This window comes from Haplochromis burtoni, unplaced genomic scaffold (genome assembly GCF_018398535.1).
Source record: "Haplochromis burtoni strain Fernald_Lab_line unplaced genomic scaffold, NCSU_Asbu1 Contig_223, whole genome shotgun sequence".
Classification (NCBI taxonomy): Eukaryota; Metazoa; Chordata; class Actinopteri; order Cichliformes; family Cichlidae; genus Haplochromis; species Haplochromis burtoni.
The window spans coordinates 602,609-621,580 of NW_024582584.1; the positions used below are offsets into that span (position 1 = coordinate 602,609).

At 39.4% G+C, this 18,972-nt stretch overlaps 1 protein-coding gene across 1 annotated transcript in view; it reads right to left on the reverse strand.

Annotated features, from left to right (window-relative positions):
* Positions 1–15,439, reverse strand: part of zgc:92360 (uncharacterized protein LOC436988 homolog) — a 21,758-nt gene extending 6,319 nt beyond the window's left edge. Inside the window, exons 1-9 of the mRNA XM_005936827.3 lie at positions 15,005–15,439; positions 11,937–12,067; positions 10,944–11,035; positions 6,596–6,675; positions 6,397–6,509; positions 4,843–4,989; positions 3,573–3,656; positions 3,321–3,383; positions 462–533 (exon numbers count right to left, since the gene is read on the reverse strand). Coding sequence (XP_005936889.1) covers positions 462–533; positions 3,321–3,383; positions 3,573–3,656; positions 4,843–4,989; positions 6,397–6,509; positions 6,596–6,675; positions 10,944–11,035; positions 11,937–12,067; positions 15,005–15,092 — 870 coding nt within the window. The 5' untranslated portion in view covers positions 15,093–15,439. The remainder of the gene's footprint in view (positions 1–461; positions 534–3,320; positions 3,384–3,572; positions 3,657–4,842; positions 4,990–6,396; positions 6,510–6,595; positions 6,676–10,943; positions 11,036–11,936; positions 12,068–15,004) is intronic.
* Between the last annotated feature and the right edge of the window lie 3,533 nt (positions 15,440–18,972).

Below are 18,972 nucleotides of genomic sequence, written 5' to 3' on the forward strand. Positions count from 1 at the left end.
GATTATCACTAGACTTCCTCTTTCTTTCATCTTCTAGATTTCCTTGTCTCTCTTGGGGTAAGTTGGACAATTCAGGAACTTAGCGTCTATAATTATTACACCTCTCCACTGAACTATTGCGTCACCAGCAACACTTAGATAATCTGCTTTGGTTATCTAATGTTTTTAACTCAGACTTGGGCAATCTGAGCTACCCCCTCTTAAGGTCTTTGGAAAAGTCTGTATGATAATAAAATTGTCTGTAATCATTCAGGATTTTCTCAAACAACATCTCAACATCAGCTATCTGATAAAATAGGGTGTCTGCACACAGCGTTGTGTGTAGAAGTGTCAGTGTAGCACATTCCAGGCTGCATCGAGGCACCTCTGTGCTCCACAATTTGTGGTCAGAGTGAACCAACCACATGCCTAAAATATAGCAGTCTTTCAGATGTGTGCAGGTCTTTGTAAAGAAGACATACCAGTGGATCTTTGAAGTACATGAGCCGCCTTTGGTCCAGTGTAAACCAGCGTTTCTTGAAACCTTCTGTTTGCTATGTAGACAAAGAGGCAGACGAGTGAGTAAGACAGACAAAGACTGAGAAAGACTGCACAAAGATACAATGCAGCATTGTGCTTTTAAATAAGAAAAGTAAGTCTGTCCCGTTTGTGTAGTCTTGCAAGACTGTAAGTTCCAACACTTCAAAACAAGGTCTTCAAATTTAGTCCAACCAATAGTCTATGATATGCAATATATAAAAATGGAGCTGTTACTCATTGGAGACGAATCATGTCAGCTGTAAACAAATTTGTATCAAATACAACATTTAAATACTGAAAATTGATGGAAACTGTAAGAGCATGCAATGACTGTTTTTATCCCAACTGTGCAGGGTATTTTACTTTTCATGAATGAGGGGTGTAGCCTGCTTTCGTATCTGTGATTTAGCCATGAATATGCGTTAAAGCTGATCTCAAGATTTCAACGGTGATATGAAAGCATTCCTTATTGTTAGGCACTTAAGATTGTCAAACAGGTTTCCTCTTGACAACTCCCATCTGAATGTTTATCGCACTTCTCTCATAGCACTCATGTTTAATTTGAAAACTTGTCACGGCTGAAACTTTACACGAGTGCTGCATTTTCAAATCCACTGTGAAAGCAGCTATCGAAGAAAAGCGAAGCACGGCACCTTTGGAGAGTTTACTGAAGTGCACAAGCAGCTTGAGCTCTTTTCAAATAATCAGGACGCTCGGGTCCCCGACTGCTGCCAAACTGTGCTCGTAAAAGTGTTTGATATTGTCACTGTGCTGAACAACTGACTGTTCCCTTCTCATTTTGCAAGCCGACTCCTTCCACAAGGAAGGAAATGAATTATGACATCCATTTAGTAAATCAGCCCAACGCAGCAAGTTGGTGCCTTCTTTCATCTCTCAGCCCGACAGACCCAGATTAAACCGAGTGTCTGCGTTTGCATGCCTCTGAATGCAGAGTCGCTCGTTTCGCGGAGGATCAGGTTGCTGTTTCCTGTGCAGGTACTTGTGTCTGAATGATTCCTCTGTGTGACAACAGCTGCTTGTCTGTGCAACCGTGTGTGAGTACGTGCCTGTGTACAAATCCCCTCTTTGCACGTCTGTGTTTCATGTGTGCATTTGACACCTGGGAATTTAGTCCAGCCTCAGCTGGAAGCCCTTCATTCCCTGTCGCACAGATGCAAGTAGGTGCTCTCAGCTGTCACTCAGCCTGTTAGGCAGAGGTGAAAGGCAGACGCGCTGACGGCTGAGCTTGTTAGCCTATTATCCCAGCTCCTATTCAATTAACGATGGGAGAGTGAGAGCTGGGATCACTGAAGATTTAAAGGAAGGAACTGTGTCTGACTTGTTGAACAGAAAGTTTGTCTCGATCCTGGTTTAGTACTCAAATTTGGCTTAGGTATTTATTTTGCTAAATTCAATAAATAAGGGATTTTAACATTTTTCCCTTTATAGGTAACATCAGAATTGCCACATTAAGAAGTTATCTATAATAGAGACCTCTTCTAGATTATTTAAACTGAAAATCTTGTTTTAAAGTGGTAACCATCTAGGCACTGCAGTTGCATCATTACTACATGACTACTAAAAGAACACCACCTGACATTTGCCGGCTGTAAATAGGATTTTTACCGAGCCTGCCTCTGTGTTAAGATGTATGCATAGCTCCAGAGGAGGTCGTTTCCTGATTCACCACAACAAATCACCTCCCTCCGTCTCACCCTATCCCCATCACCCTCATCTGTCACACTAATAATGTCTTTTTTTATTCATTCTGTCTCCTGCACATACCTCCACCTCTTCAGGCTGTCTTCGACTTGCTCTCTACTCTCACAAACATTATAGTCCACGTGGACACCTGGCCTGATTTGTCAACCTATCCATCATTACTGCAAACACGAAGGGGCTCAGAGATTATCCCTGATGTAATCCCACTCCTACCTTTAACCCATCTGTCACTCCTACTGTCCTGTGCTGTCCTCACACATGTCCTGCACCAGCCTAACAAACCTCTCTGCTACTCCTGACTTCCTCATGCAGTAGAAGTTCCTCTCTTGGGACCTTCATAACACATCATCACATGCTTTCTCTAGATTCCAGGAGAGGTCTGGTTATCAGCAATAAATGATGGCTGGATAGCAATGACAAATCTGAAGCCATTTTAAAGACAGATTTAGGGAAGTCCCACACTTGGTCATCAGAGTGTGACATTATGACCATAAGGAGTGCTTCCCAAACCTTCCTATATGAGGAGGTGGGACTGAGAGTATTCTCGCTATTGCAGAGACAGATGCATTAGGGCGTCTACATAACCTTGTCTGTATCTCTGGCAAAATGGCAGGCTTGCTGATTATGGCTCAGAGAAATGTATATAATTTGTAGGCTGATGTAATGGTATAAAGCACAGTTTCTACTACCTACTTGAGAGCTATTAAAAAGTAAAGTACAGTGGATTTAATGTAGATTATTAACCGGGTCTATTGACCCACTGTTGAGACAAAAACTGCAAGCATGTGGTTAAAAAAATAAGAAACAGCAGACACCACCAACACCAAGTATACAGCTTTTCCTTATTTTTAAGTATATTTAGCAAAATTTGCTTTTATTCTTTTGTTGTTCTTGTTTTTTTTTAATGAATTGTAAGGTTTTTTTCAGTATCTCCAAATCTACATTTTTTGACTTGTGGAAAATATCCCCGTGTGTTTGAGACTGCCACTGTAAGGGTCAGTGGCTGCATTGAGAAACAGAAGGAAATGGAAAGGCTAAATAAAGCAAAAAGAGGTATGAATCCATAAATGTTTACTTGCCCTGGGACCTGTCTTTTCCATATATCCTTCCTTGATAAAGTTTCGGGTAAGTCTGGGTACAAGCTAAGAGCAACAAGCAAAAAGAAAAAACAATGGGATTAAAAATAAAGAATATTATAAGAATATTATTGTTTTAGTGTAATGGAGTTCTACACTTCAGACATAATATTCATGAGCCTGCCTATTAAAAGAAACCTAAAAACAATGTAAATATTTATTTTAAGGTAGGTGGGCGTGCATGTGTGTGTTTACCTCAGCATCGGTTGCCCCGGGAAAGGCCACCTTTAGATAGTGAAGCTGAACAGCACGAATTGAATTAAACCAGTCTACAATCTCCTGAAAGGTTAGAGGATAAAAAAGACAGTATTTAGTTCTTACTCGATTTTTCTTGTCGTTGTCATTTAGAAAAGAGGAGGTACATTTTTTATTTTTTGGACCAAATTATAGGAAAATCCAGGAACAGTTAAAGCCAAAAATGTTAACCTCACTGACTAAAGGATGATTATCGCCCTCATTATGACATGAAATGGTTTGTCAAATCCAGTTTTGAAGCTTCTACTTTGAGATTTTGCCTTTTTGATGTGTTGAGTCAAAAGTGAACAAGTCTGAAGCAGAGTGTGAGGGGCAAGTGTTTAGCTAATGCTTGCAAGCTTTGTTAGCACCTATCCATTTGTTAAGTCTAATGTCATCAACAATTTCTGGGAGCAATGCTAACCCAAATGAAACAGCTGAGTTATATAAAACATAGTTGTGACATGTGTACACTTGTTATTATGAGGAATAAAAGCACTATAAGGTTTTATAGCTGTAGAGAAATCAGTAAAACACTTCAGGAAAGCACACTGAAGACAGTTTTACTAGCATTTACCTGTTTACCACTGTTTACCACGTGGATTTTCCTTCTTTGTACTTTGTATCATTATTTTTTTCAATTTTTATCTTTCATATGTTTTCAGATATAAATATATATATGAGTAATATATGAGTTTTCTTATGCCAAAATGTGCAATATTATGTATAGACTGGAACAATGACTTTCCAAATCAGAAGGGATTTTATGATAGTGATGTGATTTTGCAGGAGACTCGAGTCAGCTACAAATAACTCCTCGGCCTGATGGCAGTTCTGAACTGCTCCATATGTTTCAATGTGGTCTGAGTGACACAGAATAATGGATGCCGTGCTTCAATGTCATCTGCAAATGGATTCCGTCAGCCTGCACAAATTGGTACAGATGGTTTTGTAAAGGTTTGGAGACTCTCCCCCGATGACAAGAGCCAGGTAGTTTCGAACACGTCTGTCTCTGTGACAGATGACAAATATCCGATACCACCTTCTGCTGTTTAAATTAGTGGACAGTCAAGAATACACAAAAAAGCTTTAGATTTTCTGTAAGAAAGGTATTGTATTCATTCAGTCCGAGAGGTTCACACTGCTTTAGTGCAAAATTCCTCACTATTTCTCCTTAGGACTTTTACTACATGCTGATTGATTATAAACCAGTGATTACAGAAATGCAGACCTTGCCATTGTCATGGTAGACAAACATATTTCGGGTGCTGTAGTCTTTGAGGTAAGTAATCTGCAGGCCGTTGGTGTTTCCTATCTTCTCTGGCTGGAAGGTTGCATTGATGCTGTCCACCTTTATCAGTGCTTTGGGCTCCTTAGCCTGCAGGAAACAAGAGGGAAATGACTGTGTATTTGTATGAAATGCAGCAGTTTGCATAGATAGATAGATCTCATAATAAGCCATGGTTAGAGCTGTTTGACCTATTATTTCCACATGTTTTATGCTGTTTAACATAATAATTAACATGATTAATTGAAATATAAGATTTTCTAACCAAGGCTGTTGTTACATGCTCCTGCTATATGTGTAAAAATATGCCTAATGCCTAATGCATCTTGTGGACACACTCTGTTAAATTACTACAGTAAAATTAATTTGGGATTCAGGGGGTGAAGTGCTACAAAAAAGTGTTGCTATCTCAAATCATAAATATATAGAGCACATGAAAATCCACTCTTTTTAATCATGTTTTATAGAAAAGGCCTCAGAGATTCCAAAAAGAAATAATCCTGCAATTTTCTTTTGTGGTCTTCAATGAATAAACATTCCTCTCTGGGACAATCACACTTTTACGGTTTTGAACAGGTGTGGTAATAAAAAAAATAACTTTTTTTCATCACTGCTTAACCAGAAAAAATGTATATTGATGCAGTGAGTATCTGATTGGCATCACACCCTAAGCCTGTATTTTGTGTTGTGTCACTGCATTCAAAGCTATTATCTACACATCGGTCCGCATCACTGATAACCATCATCTCTAAGACCGACACTAATCCCAGCAAACATGTTTGTGGATGCTGTGCTTTAATCTTCCCTGACTTGAATTTAGATGGGCATCTTTAGAAGCTGAATCTATGTTCGTTCTTTTGTCCTTGCCTTTCACAAAGAACAAATACAGCTATGGTTATTTATGAAAGATTTGACAGTTGATGACAATTTCCCTACTTGGTTTGGGTTTTGCCTCTTGAGCATGATAAATCAGCAAGAAATGTGAAACTGGCTGAGGAGCAGCCAGTTGGAGCTGAACATTTTGCATACCTCAAGCTTTTCCTGAGTTCCAACCAACCTAACAGCATAGAAAATCTAAAAAGAAATCTAATGACACTTTTACCTTTACTACTTCTCACACTGCATGAGATTTGTTTTTTAATTGTTTGCAATAGCATATTCAGCATGGCACCTACTTTCCCCCCAAAAAATATATTATTCCCTCTTCCCCTGAGCTGGTTTACTGTGACAAACAAAGTGCTCCCAGTGCTTCAAGGCCTAATTGGTTTGGGTGGTGTACAGCTTAGTGAATCAGCCACACTGACAGAGAGGACAGACTGTTGGTTAAGCTTGTCTGAGCACGCTTGAATGCAGCAGAGGGTGCAAGTACTTATTTTGCTCTCTCTTGGTAGGTATACATAATTAATAAGAGTGTGTATAACAAAATACTACATTTGTGTTGTGGTATTATGAATGGGAATTGGTACCTGCAAGAGCCTTGTCATAAAAAATTCTTACATCATATTTGGTAAAATACTTCAGAGTCCCCTCCCTCTCTGAAAGGACAAATCGTCTGCTGAGGAACTGCCCGTTGTCCCGCCCTCTCTTCATCAACATGCCATCTCTTATTCCTGCAGGAAGCCAACAAGGTCAATCATGAATTTGAATTTGTTATAACACAGAGGCGGTTTGTGTCATTATACACCTGTGCACTCACTTTCTTCATAAGTGAAGTTTCCAGGCTCAGAGAACTCCCTCCTTTGGTACTTTGCTCGTATCCACTGCTCCCTCAACACCCTGAGCACACAGATGAAGTGTAAACAGAACTAGCTTGCAAAGCTTGTGCTTGTGCAATAAAAGCACACTAATAGTCCTGTGTATTTTGTGAACAGTAAACACAACACCAAAAATGAAAACCAATTCAGATACACGAGAGACTCACAAAACAGTCCTTTTTAATATTCCTACTTTATGTGAGCTGCATGCCTAAACAGTGACATTTAAAGTCTTTAGAAAGATGATTCTGGCAGCATCTTCTTTCACCTTGTTAAATTTATCTATCTATCCAACTATCCTGCAGTTATAAAGAAATTACATGCAGATTATTGCCTTTGCAAGTAGCATTGCACCTGCTGCGTTAGGCTGATAGACATGAACAGACACACTCCTGGGTGAAAAGATCAGTCCTGGTCTGACTGTAATTTACTGCATCAGTGTCAATTAGAACTTGCATATGCTACTTTAAGATGTACAGCAACACTGAGCAGGTTAAAGCATCCTAAAAATCTCCAAATGAATACATAAAAGGATATCGGCAAAATGCTAGCATTTTCCATTAGCAAAATGCTAAGGCCAAATATTGAGGATCATTTTACTCATAAATCATAGAAAGCTATCGAAGGCTTCAGTCACACCAGAGTCAAAATAGGACAGCAACCTCCGCAGCTGGGAATGATTGTGAGTACTTGCAGCTGCCAACTGAGCGCCCAAAACATGAGGCTGCAGGGCTTGAACCACTGAGCGAACATTTGTGGTTACAGGGCACCTGATTTCCAGCCTGTTTCAGTCAGTCTCAGACTGATTACAGTCACTCTCAGATAGGTCTGCAATTAATTGCTATCTAATTTAAAAACAATAAAAGCAATAATGTGTGTGATAGTTCCCACTAGGAGTGTTTATTTATTTGGCATTAGAATGAGTTATCAGAAAGGATGTGCAATCGGCACGCCTGGATGGCTCAACGTTGTGAGTGCAGTGCAAAAACCTTTACTCTGTAATCACTCTGAGCCCCACATATTCCAAAAACAATAATACCAGGATGTTTATTGAAACACAGCAGAATTGAAATGAAGTTATTTCATTTTTAACCTTAATTTATATTTTATTCCTTCCTAGTTAAATTTACCCTTTTTAATTTTTCATATTTATTTCCTATCTTATTCATAGCCTTTTCCTTTTTTTTCTTTAGGTCACTAGCAGTTGTCCAAGCATTTCACTACATATCGTACTGTGTATGACTGTGTACGTGACAAATAAAATTTGAATTTGAATTTGAAGTTAATGCTGTGTCTGAGGGAGGAGGACAATCCTGACAAAAGATGCATACAAGAATACAGCCTGTTTTCCTTTCCACAGTGAGCAGAGATGCCAGTATTTCAGGCTTTTAGTCACATTTTTACAGAGATTAGTACATAATGAAAACATCTCCCCATCTTTTCTCAACGCAAACACAGAGCAACATTCATCTTTCTTTCAATTCCCTTGAAAGGCGCATATTACACAATATGTGTTTGTAGCTATTAATGGGTCTGTGTTAGTGTGCTACAATAATGTGTAAATGTTGCAAAATGTTAGGGGTGGTTAAATTCATATGTGTAGCATTCGAGTAATCTCGATATAGGGAATGGGACATCGTGTTATATTTACAACAGCAGATATTTGGAGTTTGAAAACTAACAAATATGTGACAATAGCTCTGTAACATGTTTTACAACATCATGGTCCACAGTGAATGATGGCCAGTTTATGGTTTAGCGTTTCACTCAGGAGCGTGGCTGTTCCTCTCTATCAGGCCATCACAGTGCCTGCCTAGACTATGGGATGTGAGACATCAGCCTCATTGCATATTTATACTTGAAAGAAAAATGGTGCAATACTTGGCTCCATTTTGAGCACCAAATTTACAATTCCCTAGGCAGATATCTGGTTATTATTTAAATAAACTAGCTGCATGTGTTTGTTTATAAATGTATAAATTTGCCCAGCTTAAATCTGGCACAGCCTGTGGCTGAGAAAGTCACACATGAGCGTGGATAACCACTGACGACGAGTCCATACCGGCTCATGTAAAGCGCTAGTGACTGTAGATATAGATGCCAACAGAATTCGAACAGAAGGCAACACATTTTTTCTTAGTTAATTGCAGAATAATTGCGAACAGAATGTAAGTGCCAAGTTGACCAGTTCACTTAAAAACTAGCAGACTAACTCCATTTTATTGCCATGTTATTCCAATTTCACCGTCATCTTGACCCACCAAAGTCAGTTTGACGACAGCAACTGACTATGAGTGGTCTCAGACTTGGACTCCATCTTTAAAGCAACATTTCAAAGGCAAGGAGACTGCAAGAGTTTCAGTAATTTGGTCACAGATTGGTCTCCAGCCGCTATCTTCCACTATACTCTAAATGACATAATGAATTTGCAAAGATCCCACTGTCAAAGGATACCCATGAAGAACTAAGTGCTGTAACATTAGAATCACAGAAGAAAACATATGTAAACGCAGGCGTCTTAAAGATAGCAGCAAAAAGAGTGGAAATAATTTACCACCTATTTAAGAGATATTGTCTGTGTTAGGCTGAGGACAGAGCAATATTTTGGTCAAGAGTAACTGATTCACAGCAGAAAGCCGACAAAAACATAACAAAGCCAAAGGTAAATAAAAGTATTGATGCAACTACCACCCTGCATAATAACTTTATTACATTGATGCAGTGCTGACTGAAACAATTACACAATTCACCGAAACAGATCAAATGGATTTAGACTCTCCACCTACTTTTATTCTATGCTAATAAAAATAAATGCTGTTAGGATTCTCTGTATTCTGTGGATTATCACTGCAGAGCAAAGGCTAGATTAGATAATTACAACCGGTCCAAGAAATAAATCAATTTAACCCCATATATGTCGCAGGAAAATGACTCAACAGGGTCAAACTAAAGGCTGAATATCTGGCCTGAGTTTTATACATAAGCTAAGTGCTGAACTTACTTCAAAAAAGAAAAGAAAAAGACAGCAGCGCTGTAAACAACGGTAGACTGGTGGGTAATAAGCGAATGAATAATACAGAAAACAGAGATTGTAGACGGGAAACTGTTCTTGAAGTATAGACAGAGATAGAGAGAGAGCTAGCTGTGCATGAAGTGTGATTTTAATAGTCGTGGAAGCAAAACAGCAAAATTCATAACGACATTGATCAAATGTGAAGCGCAGTTTGCTGCTTCTTTTGCTGCTGGCTCGGTGAATTTTGGTTGGAGAGAGACAAAACCTGCAGCTCAGAATCAGCGCAAAAAGACGTAATCACAGCGCGGACCGGACGCATCAGAATCGCTAAGCTCCGACAGCGTGTCCGTCTACGGACCGCCCGAAAAAGACAAAGCTGATTCTGATGCGTCGGGTCCGTTCTGTGTTTACGTCTTTGTGTGGAATCCGTGTACCTGCTCTCATTTGCTGTTTGGTTGTTGTTGAAATGGTTTTGTGAGCTTTAATCTGAGAATCTGGCGTTTCTGGCAAAACACAGTTATATTTAAAAGTCGATTCAGGATTTAATGAATTGATATCGCTTTATTCAAGCTACTCACCTCCCACTTCCACCTGCACTTTCAACTGGACCACGGCCAATCAGAGAGGTCCCGCCCCTTACTATCTCTGATTGGTTTAGTCCACGATAGGGGCAAAATGTGTGTCTGTTGTTGACCACAGGGAAGGTTGCAGATTTTTTTATTTTTTTTGCTACCCGAACAGTTGGTCGCACAGGTGCAACCAAATATTTTTTTTAGTCGCACCACTGAAAAATTTGGTTGCAAATGCGACCAATTTGGTCGCACTCTAGAGCCCTGCAAGAGCTCCTGTAGATTTCAGCCACAGGAAGTGAATAGCTGTTCACTTTACACTGAAAGATTTCAAAGCTGAGCGTGTGGGGATAAAGTGCAACGTAACAACACGTCAGCTTTGCAGGGAAATGAGAACATGGATGTAAACAGTCAGCTCCATGTAAAAGTATTTATTGGGAGGAACCGTTTAAACTGTGTAATTATCAAGTTTATTGCATCCAATCACGGGCGAGTGTTTTGAGCATATCAGTGTTCCCCTTCTAGTCAATTATAGTTAATTAATTATAGTTAATACTTATAGTTTGGCTGGAATACAGGAGATTTTACTTTAAAGAAAAAAAAACACTCTTAGGTCTAAAAAATAACTCATTGCATGCACATTTTTTCCAAAAACCTGTCCAAAATAAGTTATGTAAGTGTGACATATGTGTTACTATGGTTACTCACTGGCAGTCCTTGTGGGTTGGTTTGTAGTAATAGACTGGAACAGCGGCCTCATATTTGCTCTTCATGAGCTCATTGCCATTCTGTGCCATGAACTATGAAAACACACACACATACACATACATGACATAGACATATTATTTGAGGATGAATGACATCTTGGCAGAGCTATAGACAGTTTTACGGCTAAAGGACACATTTTCTCATCTCCTCAGCAGAAGCATTGAATTCCTAGAATAAATCTTCACTGATGTTACTGGGAACCGATTTGAGTTATGGGAAGAAGACAGATGTGGCAACTATTTTAAGATAAAGATGTTCAGAGAACCCACATCCTTAATTATCTGATTTCCATGAATCCAGTATAAAAATGTTGTGGGCAGGAATGCAGTGTTTTGACATTCCCGAGGACTGATTTATCATAGTGATTTATAATAAAGCATTTTGAAGCAAAATTCTTGAAGCTAATTTTTTGTCTATTTAAAAATGTGGTTTTTGGTCGTCTAGGTTTGTGAAATGTGTATGTTAGATTCTTCTCAAAGTGAAAAGCCCACAGGTGAGCCCATCAAAGACTTGTGGCATCATACCTGATCTGGAGGCCAAAGCTTCTCTAAGAAAAAAGACTACACAGGTAAGTTCACCTTACTTCACAATGGGCATCGACCTAGCTCTGACAAAAAAAATGACTGGTTTCCATTAAGGACTACAAATAACTGCACAAACAGTGTAAATAAAACCCTCAATTGCTCATTTTAAAAGGTGATATCTTGGTTGGTATGATCAAAAATTACTGTATCATTATTAAGATCGTTTCAGGATACATGGAGATATACATGGGGGAAAAAAAACCCCGAGCACAAAACAAAAAACAACAAATAATGCATAATTAGGCTCTGGTCTAAGCATATAAGGAATAAGAAAACCACTTGGTAACTTTAGTTTCTTGAGAACAGGTGGTTGACCAGCCGTGGCTGGAGAAAAACAAGTAAAAAGAACCTCCAACTCATGGTCCTCCCAGCGGGACAGGGTCAGCGACTTGACCTTGCTGATGTCAGGAATGTTGCGGTGAATTCCAGAGCAGGCCAGGCAGATGAACACTCCCATGGTGCAGGAGCCCCAATTAGGGTCTGCAGAGAGACAGATGGAGAGAACAGTTACAGTATGGTAGGGCACTACCTTTGTCAGACACAACAGACCGAATCTGAAGCTTCATCAGATATAAGAAAAGAGACAGTATGTCTATATTTGATAGGCTGGATTCACACAGCATCACTGCTCTTTTGTTTGTTTTCTGCATGGGCTTTTTTAAATGACTTGTATGACTTCTTGACTAGCCGTCTGTCAATTTTTCCAACCAATACATTAACTGAAAAATGAATAGAAGCCTTAAGGCTAGTAAAAAACAAACCAGTCCAAAATGCACATTATTCTTACATTTTGAAAGCTAAATTTAAAAAAATATTTATTTTAAAAATCCAGGTTAACGTCTTTAAGTTGTCTTCTGTGGAGTGTTTTCATACATGATTTTCATTCTTCCAGCTTGATAATTTATGTTTTATCTCCTTGAGATTTAAACGTAGCAAACAACTTTTAATGCACCACTGCTTAATAGCATAAGAAGATGGGGCTTCCTTTTCATTTTTGTTGTGACAGAGATTCTCAGTATGCCAATGTGCAGACTATATTTCAAGGTACCAACACAAGCTAGCAGTGTGTTGCTACATTTTAATAGTAATTTAAAGATTAACATAGCCACTGTGATGTCACCCTGAAAATCTATGGACATTTGACGCCCCAGTATTAGTGTTTTAGCCTTGCCATGTAGTTTTTTGGGGGGGGTTTGGGACAAGAAATAATCTAATTTGGGGGCGCTAAGTTAGCTAATGCTAGCAGACTTTGATTAGCAAGCTTCTAAGTATATGTGTGCTTTTCACAGGTACACACATCTACCTAAGTAACAGACAAATAAATAAATAAAGAAATCAAAAAGCACAAAATATAGATGCAAGGTTCAGTTCAGTGACTCAGATTAGCAGAGGTAAAGCCTAGCAGCCAGCTATTAGCTACAAGAGCCTTTGTCAGCATCCACTTGTAATCTCAATGTGGCCACTCTTCAACTTAATCATTAAGAAAATCTAAATACGTGAGCTATTAAAAATAAATAAATAGAATTTGCCACCTTAAATTTGCTAGGAAAGAAAATTTACAGACCCAAACAGTCCTTTCTTTTGTGCCAGACTGTAGACATTGTTTTACAGTCATATTTGGCTCTTTAAATACTGTAAATTTAGGCACTTTAAACATAGGCGACATAAACTCTGCAAATATCAGCCAACACCTGTTGCAAGACCTAGACAGCTGACAGCTGGAAAATTTGAACATATAACAATCCAGTTATCACTACAACATGCCTCACACTTAAGGCTCACACTAAACAGGAGAAAGCATTTTGTCCAAATCAATACAAGCCTTATGTCGGCAAGCATATTGAAATCTCTGAGCTTCCAACCAGATCAATGGTACAAAGCAACAAGCCTGAAACCTATAAGGGCAATTTATCTGCCTCACCTCTAAACTCAAAGATACGAGAAACATTTTCTTTGCTCTGGCCACACCTGTCTTATCTTTCTGAGAACCTTTCGAATTTCCTAGTAACCAGCGCGAGGGAGGCTTGGTCTTATCAGTATAAATCACAGATGTCTGAGCAATGGGGACAGTGTTTAATTTCCCAACCGTAGAAGGCAGATTGGAATACAATGTGCCTGGCTGGTTAATACTCATGCCTAATTTTTTGCAATGTTTCACAATGGGCAGACACAGCAGAGTAAAACGAAACCAGCCCACGTGCGCACGGGGCATCAGAAACATAAAGGGATTCCCTTTAGTCTCTAAAACTGAGGACACATAGTAAATATGCTTGAACGTAGCCAGAGCCGATGCTGGGAATTGGTAAAACCTGTCTTTGAGCAAGGAAGTTCCTCTCCAGCAATGCATGCCTGGCTTCTCAATAGTTTCTTTTTTTCATTATACAAAGATTAGGAAGCGAGATACTATCTCTCTTACATGTCTCCAGGGCATACATTCAGTGATTATTTTGGTTTTTTTCCTTCTGATGTACTGAAAAACATTATGTGCTGTGCATGACGGCTCTCAGCATACTGTAACACATACAAAATGTAGTGCCAGCATGTTTGGGCAAAAATAACTTTGTGCCATTTTAACTGCCACAGCAGGTTATTCCTTCACACATGGATAGCTTGTATAACCTAAACTACTGCTCCACATTCCACACACTGACTAGATAATCTGTCAATCACGGAAGATGGCCTTACAGGCCTTCAGTTTCTCTTGGTTTTCTCATAGATACCTTTATATTTGCATCATCCAAAGGCAGAGGCCAGAGGTAATTATTTACCTACATTGTCTGCTGATCATTTCTTAGCACAAATAATCAGCCTAAAAATATATTTAACAAAGAAAAGTCCATTACAACAGCCCAAAAGAAAACCTATTGTTATTATTATCATTAATTATCCACTATCTATACATCTTATATACAGATATGGCCTCTTTATAATGGAGTTCCCCATATGTCCCCATTGTGTAAATAGTTTCTATTAAAAAACCTATAACCAACTAAAACAAAAAAGATCACGAAGAAGACCTCCACTGCTGAGCTCGAGTGGATAAGGGTGTGTGCAGGCCCTTGTACTGCATGTCGAGACATGATCAGCGCTGAACTTCTCTTCTCTTGGCTCCACCACATCGCTTCACTGCTTCAGCTGCTATCTTCTACACCTTCAGGGAAACTCCTCCCTCCGTTCCTAACTCACCTTGTTACACTTACAGTCAGAACAGCGCCGAGCATGCCTGGAACCTTTTGAAATATGTTAAAGGTCTAAGCAAGCATTTAATCCTATGCCGTAGTGACTGTAGCATAAAACGAAGGAGACATTAAGGTGCACTTTAAAAAACGGCTTTATCAGCAACGTTATCATAGATCCCGCATAGTCTGACTTTCCACTTTCATAGCTAATAAAGGCTTCTTCTCCCCCCCAACCTACCTGGTGCGCCACAGTCTGCGCAGGCGTCATTTCCAGGCTTCTGCAGGATCTCTCTGAAAGCTCGGGTCGATCTTTCATTTGCGGACATTTCAGCGAGCTGATCTGTTATTCCTCCGCTTTCAGAGAGCGGTAGAGACTGGGATGGGGCGGCGAATAGCCAAAAAAACAGGGAAAGGTGTGTCTGCTTGGGTTTCACTCCCCTACTTGGGGTGCGGACAAGTCCGCACAGGTGGCCTCCTCAGCGCAGAGGTATGCCTCGCATTGAAGGGGATGAAAAAAGAAAAGAAAGAACGTGAACTTCAATGTCCTTCACAAAGTTTCCACAGCAAAAAGTCCCAGTATCTCTCTTTGTTTGCTGAGCCCAAAGCCCACTAGTGGCACTCTTCAGGTGCGTCTTCAGTCTGGGACTGGCTGAGCGGAGCGGATGGCATGAAACTCTACACTAGGAAGTGAAATACAGAGGTTGTTGAAACTTGCTTTTCCGCATAATTCGAGGTTAGATTGCATACCGCACCGGCGCCAACTACACAGGGCTTATTCACTTAAAAAGTGCCTGTCGGACTATTATACCCGGTGAATAATGATAATGTAAATCACTGCAGATTTGGATCTGATGTCAAGTCAATACAGAGTCAGTATTGCCGATACTAATAAAGGCAGCTTATGTATGGAAAAGCAATGTGTTGTGATTTATGAGATGAATCATCATTAACGTATCAATTCACACACATTTTAATGACCAATAAATCACTGTGATTTTTCCAAAATACTGAGTAATACAACAAAACACACAATTCAGCTTACATGGAATATAACTGTGCCTGTCTCTAAAGGGTCTTTGGGTCAGCTTCTGTTGTTTAAATCTACTATAGGCAGTAAATAAAATAAACTTGACAGTTAGCACAAAAAGGTTCAGGCATTTTTCATCGCGCATGTTTGAGGTATATCTTTTCATTTCCAAAAAATATTGATTTATTTATTCAGTGGGCTACATACTGAACCCCTAAAATACCAATATCGTATGTTGGTATCAACACTATTGATAGTTGGATCAATCTGCGGACTGTAGTTTAAATGTATATTAAAGCATGCTGTTATCTTTACTCCAGCATAAAAGAGTAGAGATAACAGGATGTGGTTAGAATAGGTTTTGGGTTGTTAGTGCACACAGCAAAGTGCAGCTGATTTTAACACCTTTTCACCTTCTAGATAAGTGTTGTCTTGTCTCTGACAGGAAACACAGAGAGCAGGAGTTTCGAACCATGATTCTGCCCCTTTATTCTATGAGAAGACATACAAAGACTAAGTTTGTGGCAAGTGGCTATTTGGGGGAGGGGGAGAGGGGCTTTTGACTTTGTTCAACAGATCTTCATATGTTTAAAAAAACAGAACAAAACATAAAGATATGTGTAGAATTTGACCAGACCCTCATTAACCACCAATGGTCTTCTCACTCATGTTGTTGCAATTGAATGTCGGAAATTTCTGCAGCCAGGTTTGGTAAAAGGTAAGCATCCAAAAGCTGTTAAAGCAGACAGTCTATCCCCACATGTGCAAATTAAAAGTCAGCAACAACATGTGCATCTAATATTTATATATGGGACACATTTATCATTGCATCCATTTTGTTTTATAGCTTATTGTAGCTCCGTATTTGGCCTGTAGATGGCAACAGCTCACTACTCTTCTGCACATATGAGCACCAGGATGCCTCCTGTCAGTGCTGCACCTTTGTAGCCTCATATAATGTCATCAAATATCACTCTCCTACTCTCTGGATCATAGAGAGTGTGAAGCCCTGCTAGATGCTTAGGCTAGTGGGAGGGTGCCTGATTACACGACTAATCAGCACCTCGGTAGTCTTCCCATTACTTCCCAAGGAAATGATAATCTGTAGAAATATAATGGCAGGAAACAAAAAAAAGTTCCCTTGCACCCGAATGTTCACTCTCCTAATTTGGTTCCCTAGGTGAGACAGATAATGGTTAGGCCGATTTGACAGTCAGTGAGGGTTTGATGTCATTTTGCACTGGCGGATTTTCCCTGTGACAGCAAAATGCTAATGCCCCTTTACCAAGCTCATTTGTCAACACCACTCCAGCAGAGAGTCGTTTGTCTATTTTTCTAATGCCTCAGTCCCTAAATCTTCTTTTTCTTCTGCCAGTTGTTGAGTTGGAATCTGAAAGCTGTCAAGTTTTGGGTTTGCTTTGCAGCAGCAAATTGATTTGGAGTAAACTTGGTGTCAGTGAAGGACAAGATGTGTTGAGGAACAACTTCAATCAAATGTTTTTTTTCACAGATAAAAATTAATTAAGGAGATGATTTTGTTATTGTGAGTGAAAGCAGTGACAGTTGTGTCTCGTATCTGTTATTTTTATGTTTGATACCTCTTTGACCCAGTCACAGTATAGTAAAGATCTCTGGAGTTATTTGTGATTTGTCATTGTATTTTATACAACAGTGTTTATTACTTGTACTCTTTCCTTTTTCCAAAAAGGAGTTGACAGAACACCATCTCCATGAAAATACTTGCTTATTACTTCTTTAAAAATTCTTAGTTTTCATAAAAAGTTAAACATTATTATAATTATTGTTAATCTCAAGTTGCATTATATTGCCAAAATTATTCACTTGGCTGCCTTCACACACATGAACCTGAGTAACATCCCATCTTAGTTCATTTACAATGACAGCAGCCCACCTTTTGCAGCTATAACTCTTTGGAGCTATAAGGCTTTCCACAATGTTTAAGAGTGTTTATGGGAATTTCTGACCATTCTTCAGAAGCACATTTGTGAGCTCAGACACTGATGTTGGATGAGAGGGCCTGGCTCAGAGTCTCTGCTCCAATTCATCCCATAGGTGTTGAGGTCAGGACTCAAGTCTTCCACACCAAGCGCATTCATCCATGTCTTTATGGACCTTACTTGTGCACTTGTGTGCAGTCATATTGAAACAGGAAGAGGCAATCCCCAAACTGTTCCCACAAAGTTAGAGGCATGAAATTGTTCAAAACGTCCCTGTATGCGTAAGTATTAAGAGTTACTTTCACTGGACCTGAGGAGCTGAGCCCAAGTCCTAAAAAACAACCACACACCATAATCCCCCCTCCACAAAACTTTACACTTGGCACATCCAGTTGCACAATCACCGATCTCCTGGTAACCGACAAACCCAGACTCAGATGGAGATGTGGTATCGGTTATTTCAAAGATCACGTCTCCACTGCTCAAGATTCCGGTGACAGTGAGCTTTACATCACTGCATCCAACACTTTGTATTGAGCTTGGTGATATAAGGCTTGAATTGAGCTGTTCAGCCTTGGAAACCCATTCCATGAAGCTCTCTACGCACTGTTCTTGAGCTAATTGAAGGCTGCATGAAGTTTAGAGGTCTGTAGTTATTGATTCTGCAGAAAGTTTGTGACCTCTGCAACCTTCTGCCATGATTTTACATGGCCCACCACTCTGTGGCTGAGTTGCTGTTGTTCCCAATCACTTCCAGTTTGTTATAATACTGCTAACAGCTGACTGTGGAACATTTAGTTGTGATGAAATTTCATGAATTAAATTGTTGCACAGGTGGCATCCTATAATAGCACAATGCTGGAACTCACTTAGCTCTGAGCTCAACCCATTCTTGATTTTATACACCTGTGACAGTGGAAGTGATTGAAACACATTGATTCAATTATTTAGATTACAGATTTAATACTTTTGACAATATAATGTATGCTTGAGGAAATTACAGCATTGTGCAAAAGTCTTGAGCCAATATTCATTTATGATCATCTTACAAAGAGAAGAGAACAAAAAAAAGGAAACATTCAAATAGGAGCCTTGAATTTCTTTCAAGAAGCCTGGAGAACTGTTCCTGAATGAAATGACAAGAAAGCTGTCCCATGCCTTACATACATGTATATTTACACTTTAATAATCAGAAATTTCCCCTTTTCCCAGCAAAATATT